This window comes from Hemitrygon akajei, chromosome 12, assembly GCF_048418815.1.
Source record: "Hemitrygon akajei chromosome 12, sHemAka1.3, whole genome shotgun sequence".
In the NCBI taxonomy this organism is placed as follows: Eukaryota; Metazoa; Chordata; class Chondrichthyes; order Myliobatiformes; family Dasyatidae; genus Hemitrygon; species Hemitrygon akajei.
The window spans coordinates 75,310,084-75,329,019 of record NC_133135.1 but is presented as its reverse complement, the minus strand read 5'-3'; the positions used below and the strand labels follow the sequence as shown (position 1 = coordinate 75,329,019).

General features: G+C 40.7%; 1 protein-coding gene across 1 annotated transcript in view; it reads left to right on the top strand.

Moving 5' to 3' along the window:
* The first annotated feature begins 6,822 nt into the window (after positions 1 to 6,822).
* The window catches only part of ro60 (Ro60, Y RNA binding protein), a 38,852-nt gene continuing 26,738 nt past the window's right edge, over positions 6,823 to 18,936 (top strand). The window contains exons 1-3 of the mRNA XM_073063521.1: positions 6,823 to 6,939; positions 9,936 to 10,554; positions 18,375 to 18,595. Of these exons, the coding sequence (XP_072919622.1) occupies positions 6,934 to 6,939; positions 9,936 to 10,554; positions 18,375 to 18,595 (846 nt within the window). The 5' untranslated portion in view covers positions 6,823 to 6,933. The remainder of the gene's footprint in view (positions 6,940 to 9,935; positions 10,555 to 18,374; positions 18,596 to 18,936) is intronic.

Sequence of the window (18,936 nt, the reverse complement as noted above, 5' to 3'; positions counted from 1 at the left end):
GCAGGACTGCTGTAAATGACTGACTAGCTTGAGAAGGAGTAATCAAAGCACAATCACGTGATGTTCTGTTTCCTCTTTAGTTGAACTGTGTAATTGTTCTCACTTCAAGGCTTGTGGTGAACTACATATACCTGTCTGGACACGCCCCCTGCTGACTGCTCCTGTGGCCCTGCCCACTGACCGTGGCTCCTCCCACAGACCCCGGTATAAAGGCGATTGAGGCCTGAGCCCAGCCCTCAGTCTCCAGGATGTAGTATGGTGGTCAACTACTGCTTGTTCCTTCTTCCAGTCAATAAAAGCCGATATCTCGCCTTCACGTCTCAGAGAGAGTTATTGATGGTGCATCAAGGCTGCAGGCAGAAATAGCTTCGAATAGATTAAGAAAATAGTAACCTGATTACCGTAGATGTCGGATTATAAGCCGCTACTTTTTTCCCACATTTTGAACAGCTTTGAACTTTGCGGCCTTTACTACGGTGCGGCTAATGCATGATTTTTTTCATGCCGCCAAAAACATTTTGCCTCGTAACAGTAGACCAATAAAATTGATGAGTAGTTCACAGAGGTCCAATGAAATTGTACGATAAATCAAGCGCACTTTCACAATTAAATTATTGTAAATCAGTCATTTGTACTCACCCTCATCAACATGGAAAACACTCGAAGAAAAGCATTGTGCTGCCTTTATGGCAGTTATTTAGTTTATAATATTTTCGCTTAGTAATTCATTTTCTAGTTAAAGTTAGAAGAGTTTTAACTATATTTGTTTTCTGTACTACATCGCGGGATGCTATGACGTCACACCCGGTTTCGCCGCGTCTTGTGGGAAAAATGCCGTTTGCGATAAACGGGAAGGCGGGGGCGAGCACATTACGCGAGCGGCATTAGATCTGAGCGAACGCTGCTTTTAAGTTAAAGGCGATCAATAACTTTTCCTGGTAGGCTGCAGTATATATATTTTTTACCAGTCGTTAGGAGATATTGGAATGTTGTTCAGTAAAAAAGTATACGCAACGTATATTTAAAAGAAGCCGCGTTACAGGCACGGTTCGAAAAAAAGCATTTGCAATATGTATTTGTTTATGTTACCATATGGATTTAATTAAAAGTTAAAAAATCCTCACATGTAATATCTTTCTGTGTAAATATCTCATATTACAACGTGGGACACTTGCGGCCGAAAATCCGGTGCGGCCTAAAATCCGGTGCGGCCTGTACAAGTAAAAAATTGATTTTCTTTCTAAAATTAGAGCCAGCGGCTTTTAATCAGGTGCGCTCTGTAGTCCGGAATCTACGGTATATTTTTTTTGTACTGTGCTAAGACATGATTATTGAGCAAAGGAGTTATCTGCTTGCATGCTGTATTTCACAAACATGCTTGGAAGCTTTTGATAACATACACTATGTCTATATAATGAGAAAAGTCTGTATACTTGGGGAGAGTCTCAAGAACTCTGCTTTAAGAGGTTGAGCTCTCCATGATACGTACCATGTTATAATAAAGACATTCAAAAGCGATCTTCCTTCGTGTCCAAGTAATACCTTTTCCGCAACAGGTTCAGTGTTGGCAATATCGAATCGAGTGTAAGAAAGAATTAGCTCATCTGGGAGAAAGGCAGCAACGTTGGCAGTACCACTATGTTCAGCTTTGAAGACCTTGCCATAAGGTGTTGTTGGTGGAGAGTTGTGTCTGGATCTTGTCCCTGTATTGTCGTTGCCCTGCCTTGATGACTTGGTGTAGATCTTAGATGCATTTCTTGTGTTCCTGGTGGTTACCAACAGTAGAAGTTCTGTCTTGCATGATGAGTACAGCACACATGGAACTGTTGACCCAGGGTTTCTAGTTTGGATAGACCCTGACTGATTTTTAGGGGACAACATCCTCGATGCACTTCCGGATGAAGCTCATGACCCCTTCCGCAAATTCAGAGGCACTCTCATCAAGAAAGACGTTCCAGCTGACGTCATCAAAGCAGTCCTGCAGCATGAAAACTGACTGGTCAGTGGTTGGTTTTAACTATGGCCACTTCTTGTTTCAGCTTCTGCCTGTACATGGGCAGAAGCAGGATGGAGGATGATCAGACTTCCCAAACAGTGGACAGAGGAGTGTTTTGTAAGCATTGCAGAAGAGAGAGTAGCAGTGGTCGAGTATACTATCTCCCCAAGTGCCCCACCTGGATGTGTTGACAAAACTTCAGACAGACTTTAGTCAACGATGTTCGATTAAAGTCTCCAGTGACAATGAAAGCAGCCTCCAGGTGTAGAGTCTCCAGCGTGCAGATGGTCTTATACAATTCCTTGATAGCCAGGTCAGTATCAGCCTGCTGCGGAATATATACAGCTTTGATAATAACAGCCGTGAACTCTCTTGGCAGCCAGAAAGGTCTACACAGCAGCACAAAGTACTCCAGATACAGGGAGCAAAAGGATTTGAAGACATGCACATTCTGGGGGTTGCACCAAGCATATTGACCATGAAGCATACCTAACCTCCTTTACTCTTCCTAGAGAGCTAAATTAAAGTGTTCCACAAAGCACCCATTTGTACTGCACTGCTCCTGTGCTGTTTTGGTACTCCAACATTTGTATCCCAATTTTGGTGCTCCAGTTTGAATACTCCAGTTTTAACAATCCTCTTTTTGGATATTACTTTTTAAACTATACTATTTATGTACTCCTTTTTGAGACTTCTTATTTAACACTCCTGTTTAGCTTCTCTTGATTTCAGAATTCCCAATTGCAGTCTGCAGATCCTTTTTGAGTATTTGACCTTGTTTGCATATTCCAGATTTGGTTCTGCTGTTTCAATGCACCCAGTTAGGTCCACATATTCAGATACTACGACTTTGGTAGTCCATTTTGAGATTTCTTTGTTTAGGCCCTCCTGCCCCAGCACTCTTGTATGGTTGCTTATCTGCCTTGCCTGCTTCAGCAATTTTGTTTCAGCAGTTTCAACTGGGCATTCGTTTTTGTGCACTCCTCTTTGGAACTCCTACTTGGATACTCTTTTTACTATGCTTCTGTATCGGGATTGTAGCTTTGGCTCTCTAGTTTCAGCTCCTCCATTTGGACACAAGAGCACTCCTGATTCTGTGTCCCAATTTGTTAATACCTAGTTGGTACTCCTCACTCAGCACTCCTTTTTAGGTTCTTCCATTTTGGCACATTTCATTTCTCCAGTGTAGACCAAAACAGAGATGGAAAACTGAATGCAATGCACCAGCTTGAAAGAAATCCAAGTGAATGGGTGTTTCAAGATTCCTAGATGATGAGAAGTGATAAGGTAAGAGACCAGGTGTTGCAACTCTTGAGGATGGATTGGAGAGTTATCTGAGAAAAGGATTTGGAAGATAGAAGACCAAAGAATCCATTTGGAATGCTGAGAAGAGAGGTGAAGAATCATCATAGTGATGGAATCTCAGTGAAGTTAGAGAAAATTCTGAAGAATGCAGCTTTATGGAATGGAAAGTATTGTAAATCTGAAAAAAAAAAGAAAATGGTGAAAATGCTCAAGAATTAAAATAGTATCTGTGAGGAGGGACCTTGCATCAAAACTGGAAAAAATTAGATATGAAACACACTTGAAATTGCAGAGAAGGCAGGACAAGACAGAGAGAACAACAGGGATGTTCGATAATTTTATAGACTCCAAGAGACAGTAAATGATACACGCCAGTAGCAGCAGCAGAAAGGAGGAAAGAAATGTATATCTGAAGGAGATGCAGATTGGAAGGTGCCGACGAAACCTAAAATGCATGAACATAAAAATTGCTCAGTACCGGAAATGTGGTACATGCCTGACATGTTTGATTATCTTTAACAGTTGCATTCAATATTAGATTTTGAAGGTTATAATGCACCAAGTTAGAATAAAAGGAGCTCTACCTCCAGCTTACATTGAATTTTGCTGGAATACTAGACCAGATATAAACAGATCTGAGTAGTACTGAAATGGACAGTTAAAGTAACAGCTAACTGGAAGCTCAGGATCATTCTTGTAAACTCTGTGAGCTCAGCCCGCTGCTGTTCACATTACTGATGCATGACTGTGTCACAAGATCCAGTTCCAACTGTGACATCAAGTCTGCAGATGACACAGCAGTGGTTGGCTTTATCAAGAAAGATGACAAGACAGAGTATAGAGAGGAGGTGGAGCAGGCGGTGGATTGGTGTGAGAAGACCAACCAAAGCCTGAACATGGAGAAGACAAAGGAAATCATTGTGGACTTCAGGAAGGTGCAGACAGAACGTTCTTCTCTGTGAATACATGGCTTCTCCATAGAGAGAGTTAAGTGCACCAAGTTCCTGGGAGTTCATATTACAGGTGACCACACCTGGTCCCTTAATATCACCTCCCTGAACAAGAAGGCTCAGCACCGCCTCCACTTCTGAAGAAGATGGAGGAAAACAAGGTTCCCAACCCCCTCCCCATCTTAACTGTGTTTTACAGAAGCACCATTGAGAGTGTGCTGAGAATTTGAATTTCCAACTAGTATGGGAGCAGTCAAGCATTGGACCAGAAATCCCTACAAAGGACTGTGAGAACAGCTGAGAGGATCATTGGGATCTTCCTACTATTCATCAGGAACATTTATCAGGAGCACTGCATATGCAGGGCCCTTAATATTGTAAAGGATCCCATCCATCCATTCAGCATCCTGTTTGACCTTCTAACATTAGACTATGATACATAAATACAAGAACAGTCAGGATGAGGAACAGTTTCCATTTGGCTTCTGAACTCCCTGCTGTATCATATTCAAGGTGTCAGTGGTTAATCTTAGAATTTTCAATATTAATGCACTTTAGTTTGTTATTTGTGTGTGGTTCATCTGTAGATTTTATCCTTACCTTCATAAGTTATCGTGTGTTATGTGAACTGCAGTGCTTAACACCCTGGTTCAAAGAAGTGTTGTCTCATTTCTATATCATTATATGATAATATACATGTATATAGTTAAATGGCAATAAACTTGACTTGACTTGAAACTGAACAGAGAAGTTCAGTGATGCATTCACATTGTGTTTGACTTCTTTAAAGCAGAGGAGGCTATATCAAGAGCATTGAATGTAGAACACTAAACTGAAAATACAGAGAAATGGTTGCTGTGCTGAAAGGGACTTTTGGGTCATTGAAGGACAGGAAGAGAAATGGTAAAACAGCAGTTTTTGCACCTTCTGTGATTGCATGGGAAGGTGCAAGGAGAAAAGGAATAGATGGTGATCAACAGTGGAAGAGTAGATCATGATAGTGCAGAGGAAAGAGATCCTTTAAAGAGCTGACAGAGGGGTGGTGATAAAGTTGCACTTTGTAGGTATCAAGTTCCAGAAAACACCTTTACTGGGTAGAGAGGAGGCTCAATTCTACCAACATTTCAGTAATAATAAAATCTGTCCACCTTTCTTAGCAATCACCCAAGCTAAGTCATTCCAGTTCAGATTTTGAACAATTATTTGCTTGCAGGTTGAAAATTGCTCTTTTTTTCTTAAGTGCAGAAAATCTACTATCAAGGTGGCACAAGTATAATTGTGTACTTCTATGTCCCAATCAGTGTCTGGTCAGATGTTGAGATTTTGCTGGAAGTACTGTTATAAAATAACATCAATCTCCTTTCTACTGCTAACTCGAATCCTCACCTCAATACAGTCCGAATAATTAAAAGTAAGATTATTGTGCAAGAAAAGTAAGAACAATTTTCCCTCAGTATTACAGCAATATTTGACTGAGAAAGGTGGAGCAGGAAGAAAAAAAAAGTTGCCTTTACATCCAGTATAGTACCGAGGGAGAATTAACTATCAGATCCGCCATATTTTGAATGGGAGATTAAAATGAAGCCCACTCCTCCCCCCATCTTTGCGCTCTCCGGTAGACATAGAAAATCCTGTGGCATTATTTCTAAACAAAAAAACAATAGAATTACACCTTGCATCCTAGGTCGTATTTATCTTTCCATCAACAACACTAAAACAGATTAAATAGTCATGATCACATTCCTGTTTATAGAACCTATCCATGTGTAAATTAGTTGCTGTTTAATTCATTGTGGGAGTAACTATGCTAAACTGTGTTAGAACAAACTAAATACAACTGTATCTTTCCCCTTTTTTTAAAACACTGCAAAAACTGGTGTAAATGACAGATAATCAAAAGATCCATCAGAAGCTGAAGCCAAACTTGACACAACCAAATCTTGTCTTTGAACAAAGCAAGATTCCTTAATCAGCACCAGTGTCCAGACAAACTAAGATGTTTGACAGAAGAAATAAAATAACCCAATAATTTAAATAACTCTGACGACAGAGCCATACTTGATACAATACCTTCTGGATGTTGAAAACTGTTGATGGCTTCACATGGATGGACAGCACCTGCTTCTTCCACAAGATCACCTGAAAACAATATTGTGGAATAGAGTAGCACCACTGCCCCTCTCTTTATTAACCTGTTTTATCCTGTCCTTACTGTTCTTTACGATTTCCTTTCCTGTTGTGAAAAGCATTATACTATATAAGTACTTTCTCGTCCTTTTAAAATACAGAGCCAGGGGAGAAAATTGTGATATAAAACATGAAAGTAAACTACGGTGGATTGTGGGAATCTGATATTAAATCAAAATAATGAAAATTCGTAGTAGGTCAAGTTACATCTCTGAGAAATAAACATGATTAATTTACTGATGTAAATACCGCCTAATTAGAGCAATGATCTTTTAAGCGCTGCCGCACGGGCTGTTTTGGGTCGAGCTTGTAGCCACGGGTGGCGGTACGGAGCCCGGAGAGTGGAGAAGGCGATTGGTTAGCGATGACATCAGGGGGAGCGGGGAGCCCGGATGTTGCTGTGGTAACGGACGGTGGCGGCGGCAGAGAGATTTTCGTTTCTTTTCTGTGTCTCCGTGTTTACGGGAGGCGGTGTCATCGCTGAGGGCTTGTAACATGGAGGTAACTGCTGTGTTTGCCTTACGAAGGGGGAGAATTAACTAGTTTAGTCAGGATTTAGCATCCTCCTTTCCCCGTCCGTGGCCACAGGCGTTTACGGTGATGGATGCCTGGGTGGAGGGAGGCCTACTGCTGGTCGCACATTGCCCTTTGCTTCAGACCCACGCTTAATATAGCATCGCAGATCTCTGTGCTGCATAAGTGCCTGCAACTCCTCTTAAACTGAGCAGTCCATCATTCACCGCCTAGATTTTAAATTCGTAAATTAGTTTTACTTGATAACAGCAAAATGTGACGAGCAAGCAGATAAGACGTGAAAGAATAGGACCAATCAAGTAGACAGTCGAAAAGTGTGTATGGAACCGGAGGACGTAGCAGAGGTACTTAATGAATACTTGACTCACTACGGGAAAGGATCTTGCAATTGTAGGGATGACTTACAGTGGACTGAAAAGCTTGAGCATGTAGATGTTAAGAAAGAGGATGTGCTGGAGCTTTTGGAAAGCATCAAGTTGGATAAGTCACTGGGACTGGACGAAATGTACCCCAGGCTACTGTGGGAGGCAAGGGAGGAGATTGCTGAGCCTCTGGCGATGATCTTTGCATCATCAATGAGGATGGGAGAGGTTCCGGAGGATTGGAGGGTTGCAGATGTTATTCCATTATTGAAGAAAGGGAGTAGAGATAGCCCAATAAATTATAGACCAGTGAGTCTTACTTCAGTGGTTGGTATGTTGTTGGCGAAGATCCTGAGAGGCAGGGTTTATGAACATTTGAAGAGGCATAATATGTTTAAGAATAGTCAGTATGGCTTTGTCAAGGGCAGGTTGAGCCTTACGAGCCTGATTGAATTTTTTTAGGATGTGAGTAAACACATTGATGATGGTAGAGCAGTAGATGTAGTGTATGTGGATTTCAGCAAGACGTTTAACAAGGCATATTGAGAAGATAAGGAGGCATGGGATCCAAGGGAAATTGCATTGTGAATCCAGAACTGGCTTGCCCACAGAAGGCAAAGAGTGGTTATACGTGAGTTATATTCTGCATGGAGGTTGGTGACCAGTGGTGTGCCTCAGGCATCTGTCCTGGGACCCCTACCCTTTGTGATTTTTATAAATGACCTGAATGAAGAAGTGGAGTGATGGGTTAGTAGATTTGCTGATGACTCAAAGGTTGGAGGTGTTGTGGATAGTGTGGAGGGCTGTCAGAGATTACAGCAGGACATTGATTGGATGCAAAAATGGGCTGAGAAGTGGCAGATGGAGTTCAACCCAGATAAATGTGAGGTGGTTCATTTTGGTAGGTCAAATATGATAGCAGAATATAGTATTAATGATAAGACTCTAGACAGTGTGGAGGATCAGTGGGATCTTGGGGTCAGTTTCCATAGGACACTCAAGGCTGTTGCGCTGGTTGACTCTGTGGTTAAAAAAGCAAACGGTGCATTGGCCTTCATCAATTGTGTGACTGAGTTTAGAAGCCAAGAGGTAATGTTACAGCTGTATAGGACCCTGGTCAGAGCCCACTTGGAGTACTGTGCTCAGTTCTGGTCACCTCATTACAGGAAGGATGTGGAAACTATAGAAAGGGTGCAGAGCAGATTTACAAGGATGTTGCCTGGATTGGGGAGCATGCCTTATGACAATAGGTTGAGTGAACTTGGCCTTTTCTCCTTGGAGTGACAGAGGATGAGAGGTGACCTGAGAGAGGTGTATAAGATGATGAGAGGCATTGATTGTGTGGATAGTCAGAGACTTTTTCCCAGGGCTGAAATGGCTAGCACGAGAGGGCACAGTTTTAAGGTGCTTGGAAGTAGTTACAGAGGAGATATCAGGGGTAAGTTTTGAATGCAGAGAATGGTGAGTGCGCAGAATGGGCTGGTGGAGACGGATACAATAAGGTCTTTTAAGAGACTCCTGAACAGGTATATGGAGCTCAGAGAAATAGAGGGTTGTGGATAACCCCAAGTAATTTCTCAAGTAAGGACATGTTCGGCACAGCTTAGTGGGCTGAAGGGCCTGTATTGCGCTGTAGGTTTTCTAAGTTTCTATCAGCACTGTTATGGGTCTTGCCATTAACAGCGTACTGTCCCTTTACATTTGATCTCCAAAGTGCAACACTTGGCATTTGACCAGGTTAAACTTCCATTTGCCATTTCTCTGTTCATATCTGAAAAAGATCTATATCTTGCTGCATCCTTTGGCAGTCTTCCATACTATCCACAATTCCACGTGTTTTCTTAGTGTTGACAAATTTATTAACCCAACCATCTATGTAGTGTGTATCACTAACAGTAGGGGTCCCAGAATGGACCCTTGCGGAATACCACTAGTCAGAAATCTCCAGCTAGAATAAGTCCTTTTGACCACTGCCCTCTGTCTGTCACGGCCTAGCCAATTCTGAATCCAAACAGCTAATCACCATGGATCCCTTGCATCTTCTGCATGAGCCTCCCAGGTGGGACCTTATCAAATATCTTACGGGAATCCATGTCAACAACATCCACAGCTTTGCCTCCATCTATCACCTTTGTCACTTCCTGGAAAAACTCAATCAATGTAGTAAAACATGACTTGCCTTGCACAAGCCATGCTGACTGTCCATGGTTTTCCAATGCTCTTAAATTCTTTCCCAAAGAATCCTCTCCAGTGACTTCCCTACCACTGACATGAGTCTCATTGTTCTATAATTGTCCATGATTATCTCTATTTTCCTGCTTGAATAATGAAACAACATTAGTTACTCGCCCTCCAGGACCTAGGCTGTGACTAGAGAGGACACGATCCCAGCAATCTCATTGCTTGCATCTCATGAGGTGTATCGTTTCAGGCCTTTGGAGAAACTTATCCACTTTAATAAAGAGAACAGGGGAAGATTGGTTACCCTTCCTATACAGTATTTACAAAAATTATTATTTGCAACTTCAGTTAATACATCATTTTATGATCTAGCAAATTTGAACCTCTGTACATCTTAATGAAATAATCTTCTCTATTCAGCAATGTTTCACAGATGGACTCAAAACTATTGGAGGGCCATCTGAATCTGAATTGCATCAAGTGGAGCCATCAACTGGCCAGCAACTACAGAACTCTGAAGGTGGTAGTATGTGGCAAGTGACAGATATGACCCGCTTGCGTCGGTTTCTCTGTTTTGGTTCTGAGGGTGGGACATACACCACCAATGTGGAAAAACTTGGAAAAGAAAATGCTCAGGCCATATTGAGATTGATAGAAGAAGGTAAAGGGATTGAAGTTGTCCAGGAGATAAAGACATTTGGTACAGAGGGAAGAGTGACAACTCAAGATCCTATTTTGTTCGCTTTGGCTCTTTGCACACAGTACTCAGATATTTCAACAAAACAAGCTGCCTACAAAGCTCTGGCTGAAATCTGTCACATCCCCACCCATCTATTCACATATATTCGATTTAGAAAGGATCTCATTAGAGGAATGAAGTGCGGTATTTGGGGAAGAGCCCTGCGGAAAGCTGTGGCAAACTGGTACAACAGTAAAGATGGAATGTCTATCGCTATGGCTGTTACAAAATATAAGCGGAGAGCAGGATGGTCACACAAAGATTTGCTTCGGTTGTCACATCTGAAACCAGCTAATGAAGGTCAGTATAACAGAGTTATAGAGCACAGAAGCAGGCCCTTTGGCCCAACACATCCATGTTGACCCATTTGCCTTCCTGAATGTCCAATGTACCTGTGTTTGGTCCACATCTCATGAATGTATTCATGTACCTGTCTAAATGTCTTTTAAACATCATAGTTACTCATGTCTAAAACTTCATTTGACAGTTTGTTCCACATACCCACATTCTCTGAGTGAAAACTCTACTCTCGGGTCCCCTTTAAATCTTTTCCCTATCCTTTTAAATCTATAGCCTCTCTTTTTAGACTCAACCACCCTATGAAAAACACTATGACCATTCTCCTTATCTATATCCCTTGTGACTTTAAGGTCACCGATCAGCCTCCTACTCTCCAGGGAGAAAGTTGAAGCTTCTTATAGCTGAAATCTCTGGTCCTGTAACATCCTTGTGAATCTTTTCTACACCCTTTTCAGCTGTGTAGAATCTTCTCTATGCTTCGTTTAGCTAGGTGACCAGAACTGCACACGGTTGTCTCACCAACATCTCGTACAGTTGTAACATAACATCTCAACTATTGTACTCAAGGACCTGACCAATGAAGGCAAGTCTACCTTCTTCACCACCCTGTCGACCTATTTTTCCACTGTGAGGGAACTATGTACCTAAACCCCTTGGTGTCTGTATTCTACATCAGTCTCCAAGGTTCTGCCATTTACTCTATAAGTTCTGGCTCAGAATCAGGTTTAATATCTCTAAAATATGTAATGAAATTTGTCGCTTTGTATTTGCAGCAGAAGTATGGTGTAACGCATTTTAAAAAACTATCAATTACAATAAGAAATACTTTAAAAATTAAATAAGTTGTGCAAAAATCGTGATGTAGAGTTCATGGGTTGATTAATTGTCCATTCAAAAATCTGATGGAGGGTAGAAGCCATTCCTAAAAGGTTGAGCTTGTGTCTTCAAGCTCCTGTACCTCCGCTTTGATGATAGTAATAAGACGACGACGTATCCTGGGTGATGGAGGGCCATGGTGAGGAATGGATGCCACCTTTTTGAGGCATCACTTCTTGAAGATGTTCTCAGTGTTGGGGAGGTGAGTGTCCATGATGGAGCTGGCTGAGGTTGCAACCCTCTGCAGCTTTTCCTGATCCTGTGCAGTGGCTGCTCTGTACCAGATGGTGATGTAACCAGTTAGCATGTTCTCTATGGTACTTGTGTAGAAACTTGCACATCTTTGCTGACATACCAAATTTCCTTAAATCTGCCTAGTTTAACTTAGCAATATGCAACACTTTGCACTTGTGCAAGTGAAATTTCATTACCATATCCTTTGTCTGTTTTTCCAGTTGATCTGGTTCCAACTGTAATAGAACATAGAACAGTATAGCACACAGTACAGGCCCTTCAGCCCACAATGTTGTTCCGACCTTTAAACTCTGCCTCCCATACCTTAACTTCCTCCATATACCTGTCTAGTAGTCTCTTAAATTTCACTAGTGTATCTGCCTCCACCACTGACTCAGGCATTGCATTCCACGCACCAACCACACACAGTAAAAAACCTTCCTCTAATATCCCTCTTGAACTTCCCTCCCCTTACCTTAAAGCCATGTCCTCTTGTATTGAGCAGTGGTGCCCTGGGGAAGAGGCGCTGGCTGTCCACTCTGTCTATTCCTCTTAATATCTTGTATACCTCTATCATGTCTCCTCTCATCCTCCTTCTCTCCAAAGAGTAAAGCCCTAGCTCCCTTAATCTCTGACCATAATCCATACTCTCTAAACCAGGCAGCATCCTGGTAAATCTCCTCTGTACCCTTTCCAATGCTTCCACATCCTTCCTATAGTGAGGCGACTAGAACTGGACACAGTGCTCCAAGTGTGGCCTAACCAGAGTTTTATAGAGCTGCATCATTACCTCGTAACTCTTAAACTCTATCCCTTGACTTATGAAAGCTAACAACACCCCATAAGCTTTCTTATCTATCCTATCTACCTGTGAGGCAACTTTCAGGGATCTGTGGACATGTACCCCCAGATCCCTCTGCTCCTCCACACTACCAAGTATCCTGCCATTTACTTTGTACTCTGCCTTGGAGTTTGCCCTTCCGAAGTGTACCACCTCACACTTCTCCAGGTTGAACTCCATTTGCCACTTCTCAGCCCACTTCTGTATCCTATCAATGTCTCTGTGCAATCTTCCGACAATTTTCTACACTATCCACAACAGCACCAACCTTTATGTCGTCTACAAATTTGCCAACCCACCCTTCTACCCCCACATCCAGGCCATTAATAAAGATCACGAAAAGTAGAGATCCCAGAACCGATCCTTGTGTGATACCACTAGTCACAACCCTCCAATCCTCCACCACGACCCTCTGCTTTCTGCAGGCAACCCAATTCTGTATCCACCTTGCCCAACTTCCCTGTTGTTTCCAGTGTCAATTGCCTGGATGAAAGTACACTTCTGTGATGTCTTGTTTATCCAATCACATTCAAAGAATCACCAGAATTGTTTGATGCTTCAGCCAATACTCTTGTGTTTTTTAATAGTGCATAGTTTGTACTTAATATTTCCTATTTTTCATCCATATGCTTTGCAGTATCATCTGAGGACATGGCATCAGTTTCCACATGTACACAGATGTCATCTAGCTTTATATCACAACCAGCTCTGTTGACACCTCAACTATCAAAATTCCCGGATTAACACCAAACATTAGGCAAGGACAAACTTACTTCCACCATAAAAGACTGACCCAGCACATCATTCATCTAAAGCCCTGTCACTCATTCTATTTCTTGTCCACTTTCCCTCACATTACCTGTGTATTGACTGAAAATGAGCCACGCTGTTAACCTTGGTGTCTCTTTGGATCTTGTGCTGAGGCAATAGCAAGGACCATATGTGTCAATCTTTCTAATTTCAATAACTCCTTTTCTGCCTCAGTCCATCTGCTGCTGAATCCCTCACTCCTACCTTTTGTTACTTCATAGACTTATTAATTCCACCATATTCCTGTCAGACTTCTAAAGCCCCCAGTAGGGCATCGGCTGCCTACAGCAGTCTTCCAGAGTCATCTGTCCTGGGCTAGTCTTCATGTTCTTGCCAGATGTAGCCCATCTTCGAATATCCTGACTCTCCCAGGGATGAGAGCCTTGGAACTTCTGTTGACATTTCTGTAGCTCTGGGATTTTGTGCTTTGGGGTTGCTGGCCACATGCCCAACCCTGCTTCTTTCAGAGCCAGGCTTGGACATTTCATGGTGGAATTATTCCTGTCAGACCCTCCATTTTTCTTCTATGAACTTGGATAACAACGTTTTTAATTACTTAGTATTCTAATTTGCTGCATGTACCCAACTCATAAGACTGTATTTGCCAAGTTTTATTAAGTCTTGGATAACAATTTTACCTCTGATTGCAAATTTTTGAAAGGATCCTTCCCTTCTAATATCTGTAATCCATTCTATGCCCATTACTCTCCCAGCTATCTGTATTTCAAAACTAGCTTCTTGAGTAGCCTTGAATTTAATTGTTCTGTAACAAGTGGCCAGACCTTCAGCTGCTGATATCCTGTGCTCTGCGATTAACAAGCACACATGTAGGAGCAGAAATAGGCCATTTGGCACATCGAATCTGCTCTGCCATTTCATCATGGCTGATTCAGTTTAACTCTCAGCCCCAATCTGCTGCCTTCTCCCTGTATCCCTTCGTGCCTTGACCAATTAAGAATCTATCAACTTCTGCCTTAAATATACAGAAAGACTTGGCCTCCACAGCTGCCTGTGACAAAGAATTCACAGATTTGCTACTGTGGCTAAAGAAATTTATCCTCATCTCTGTTCTAAAAGGATACCCCTCTATTCTGAGGCTAACTCCTCTGGTCTTAGATTCTCGCACCATCCTCTCCACATCCACTCTATCAAGGTCTTTCACCATTCGATAGGTTTCAATGAGGTCAGCCCTCATTCTTCTGAATTCCAGTGAATACAGGCCCAGAGCTATCAAACGATCTTCATATGACATCATTCAATCCTGGAATATTTTTCTTGAGCCTCCTTTGAATCCTCTCCAGTTTCAGCACATTCTTTCTAAGTGGCCAAAACAGCTCACAATACTCCAAATGAGGCCTCACAAGTGCTTTATAAAGTGTGAACATTATGTCTTTGCTTTTAAATTCTAATCCTCTTGAAATTAATACAATGTTGTATTTGCCTTTCTCACCATAGATGCAGCTTGTAATAGATGCACCTACTCAAGGACTCCCAAGAACCTTTGTGCTTCAGTTCTTTGTGTTTTCACTCTGTTTAGAAAATAGTCAACCCTTTCTTTTACCAAAGTGCATGACCATACACTTCCCAATACTGTATTCCATCTGCCATTTCTTTGTTCATTCTCCTAATCTCTAAGCCATCTGACTTTCTACCCTCCATTCTCCTTAAAGCTGTTTTAAAGTGTTGTCCTTTAAACATTGTTTCTTGAAGCAAACCTTGCTTTTGAAACCTGACAATCTTCTTTATCCTATCAATGTGTCAGTTTCAGGTATTTTCCCTCATTTCTGTGTTTATGGCAGATTTTTTTTTGTCAATTGATCTCGTTTGTAACATTTTCTATTCTTTGTTTCTTGCTGTTTTCCATAATACAATTTTGAAAAAGTTTAAATGTCTTGAAGTTATTTTCCTTTTATTCTGTAACTGGTATTTTTAAGATCGTTATCCTTCCAATTCCAGGAAAAGTCAGCTTAACGCTGTTATGAATTATATTCTGAAGTTTGGCCCAATAAAAGCAATCGAGGTTGTTGAGCTGAGAGGGTTGATAGTTCCTTACCACTTTTTTTTTCCCCAAGATTGTTTGGTTTGCAATTTGTGAGTGTACATATGTTAATGTAAAATTAACAAAACATAAACTGCAACCTTAAAGTTCGATTTTGCTATTGGACCTTTAATGACATTTTTCATAAATTCCTGATATGCTGCAGTGATGACACAAACAGGTGACCATGGGAAAAGCAATAACCTTTCTTAATAAAATTGTTAATTTTGATTGTGCAATTCAGATTGATTTTAAAAAGTCAGGATTGTTTGCAACTAAAGAACTAGTCAGTAGTAGTTACTGAAGTAAGATGAGGTCTGTATTTGCATACTCGTGTTTGAAATGGTTAAGTCGTTTGAATTCATCACCGGAAGATGAGGCCTCATTCTTTTAAACTCACTCCCATTTTAATATTTATTTGGCATTTGCAGTGTAATGCCAGCATAACTATCATCAGTGCCCGATGAAATTACTGCTTAGTTTGATGTTCCCAGGTACACGTGCATAATAAATGTATTTGTCTTGAATTTGCTGACTATTCTTTGGAAACTTTTTCCCAACTGCACCCTGTTATTTCACCTCATAGAAACCAGTGGTCAAGTAGGATCAGCATATTCAGTTTCTGACAGATTTCAAAGTCAGCTGAGTCAGGGTGTGGATAGTTGTCTGCTTTTCTTGGCTGTCATTGTGCACAGTTCATCTTTCCTCAAGTCCTTGCCACTGAGGTTAAGGCTGGCAATCCACAGGAACTTGGCACTGGTAAACCCCTGGAGGCATTCATAACATGGAGGAAATTTCACCCAGTTTTTGCCATGTAGACTTTTCAGTTTTAACTTCTGATTGCAACTTGATAAAAATATAATTTAAACTTCCCTTGCTTAGCTTCACTGATCGTGTGGGATTTTGAATCTCTACTGTTATTTCACTTGGCTATGACTGGTTTGCTGCTAAGAGAAAAAATGTGGTGACACTATATACTGAAATTGCTTTGGTATTCTTTGTACTCTTGTGAAGATCTCTGGTCAAGATCACCTAATTTGACTGAGAAGAAAGATGTGGGTTTTATTGGATAGATTTGGTAGGAAGCTAGTAATATATATCTTGTCTATTGAGAATTTAACCAATAATATTTGTAGTTAAATTATATTTAATTGATAGTAAATATCGATAATCGTAAGAGCTGTCTCCTTAATTTGGAGTAGTGAATCTTCTGTTCTTTTCCAAGGCATTTCTCTGGGAACCTCCTTCCACTTTTGTTTGGGTTCTGAGGTGAAGATCTCAGTGGGGTAATGGATGCATATTGAGGTGGGAGAATGGGTAATGGTGGTAATGGAAATGGGAGGTTCTGATTGTGTAGTACTGCTCAGTGCTCTAGACAAAGGGACTTCTAGTTTACAGAAGATCTCAAATGCTCCTTCTCCATTTTGATTGATCATAACCAGGGATTCCATTAGTTCCTCAATGCTGATATTGGTTTGCTTATCTTGCTAGTTTATTTGGAGAATTTTGTAGAGAGAGTTTTAGCTGTGTTCGGTACATTGAAGTGCCTGCTGTTAATCGTCCCTCTTCAGAGGTTATGTCATCTGCTTCCAAAGCCTTGTTATTTTTCATTTGGGAATTAGCCTTTTTGATTACTGTTACTTCGAGGCAACATTGGATAGTTTGCCGTAGGGTGGAATCAAAAAGTAGATCATGACTGAGGAGTTATGTAGTTGACTGACTATCCTCGATAATCTGTCTTCTGTCCTTGGTTATTGAGGCTATGTCCATGTTTCAAAAAATATCGGGTATGTACCCTATTTAAATGTACAATTCAATTTGCAATGTTAGCCACTTTAAAGATGTACCGTAAATTCCGGACTACAGAGCACACCTGATTAAAAGCCGCAGGCTCTAATTTTAGAAAGAAAATCAATTTTGTACTTGTACAGGCCGCACCGGATTTTAAGCCGCAGGTGTCCCACGTTGTAATATGAGATATTTACACAGAAAGATATTACACGTGAGGATTTTTTAACTTTTAATTAAATCCGTATGGTAACATAAACAAATACATATTGCAAATGCTTTTTTTCGAACCGTGCCTGTAACACGGCTACTTTTAAATATACATACGTATCGGTAACACACAAATTACGTTGCGTATACTTTTTTTACTGAACAGTGCACGAACAACATTCCAATATCTCCTAACAACTGGTAAAAAAATATATACTGCAGCCTACCAGGAAAAGTTATTGATCGCCTTTAACTTAAAAGCTGCATCATATGTTTGCAGCGTTCTCGCGCGGGTGTAATGCGCTCGCCCCCTCCTTTCCGTTTATCGCAAATCGGTATTTTCCCACAAGACGCGACGAAACCGGATGTGACGTCATAGCATTCCGGGATGTAGCACAGGAAACAAATATACTTAAAACACTTCTAACTTTAACTAGAAAATACTAACAAATGAATTACTAAGCGAAAATATTATAAACTAAATAACTGCCATAAAGGCAGCACAATGCTTTTCTTCGAGTGTTTTCCATGTTGATGAGGGTGAGTACAAATGACTGATTTACAATAATTTAATTGTGAAAGTGCGCTTGATTTATCATACAATTTCATTGGACCTCTGTGAACTACTCATCAATTTTATTGGTCTACTGTTATGAGGCAAAATGTTTTTGGCGGCATGAAAATAAACCATGCATTAGCCGCACTGTAGTAAAGGCCGCAGTGTTCAAAGCGTGGGAAAAAAGTAGCGGCTTATAATCCGGAATCTACGGTAGTTGAAATGCAATGAACAAAGTGAAAGTAAAATTGGATATTTCAGCAAAATGTAGGCAAATTAAACACACTTGAGACTAAATTGAGTTAATTTTTTGGGTGAAATTTTAACTTGAATATAGAACAGCTTTGATTTACAATGAATTATGTATAGTGGGTATAGATTCACTGCATATTAAATAGAGAACATATAAAAATGTTCCAAGTGAAGCTGGAGAATGGCATTTTAAATCAATTTGCTATATTTTATAGATCTCACCCTGGTCACAAAGTATGTTATGAAGGGTTGGAAAGAAGTTGAAGAAGCGTATAAGGATAAGGAAAACTCAGATGGAATTCAGCGATTGTTGAAGTACTTTGAAGCTTTAGAAAGGGTAAAGATGACCCAAGATGAACAGGAGGTTGCTCATCTTATTGAAGAGTACAGATTGGTCAGAGAGCACCTACAGTCTAATCACCTGAAGTCACGGGAGGTGAGTAAGTAAATGTTTTTTTCTTTGGGGAATGAAAATAAAGCCCAAATTTAGTTTTTTTTTAATGTAGCTGATATTTGTGTAACATATTTAATGGTAGTTGTAGAGTATATGTGAATCAAGTAAGGAACTATTTCCTTTCCAAGTTGTATTGTCTTTCCATTGAGTTATTTGCTTACATGTAGTTCAGAGATGCATTTTCACTGGCCTTCTCTTAATTCGTTATGATACTTGAGCAGTAGGAGAATTAATGCTGGCCAGTTGGTAAATGCAGAGTTCGACTATCAGTCAATTATGAATTAATTTACTTGTAATTACTTGCACTTAAATTTACATGCCTT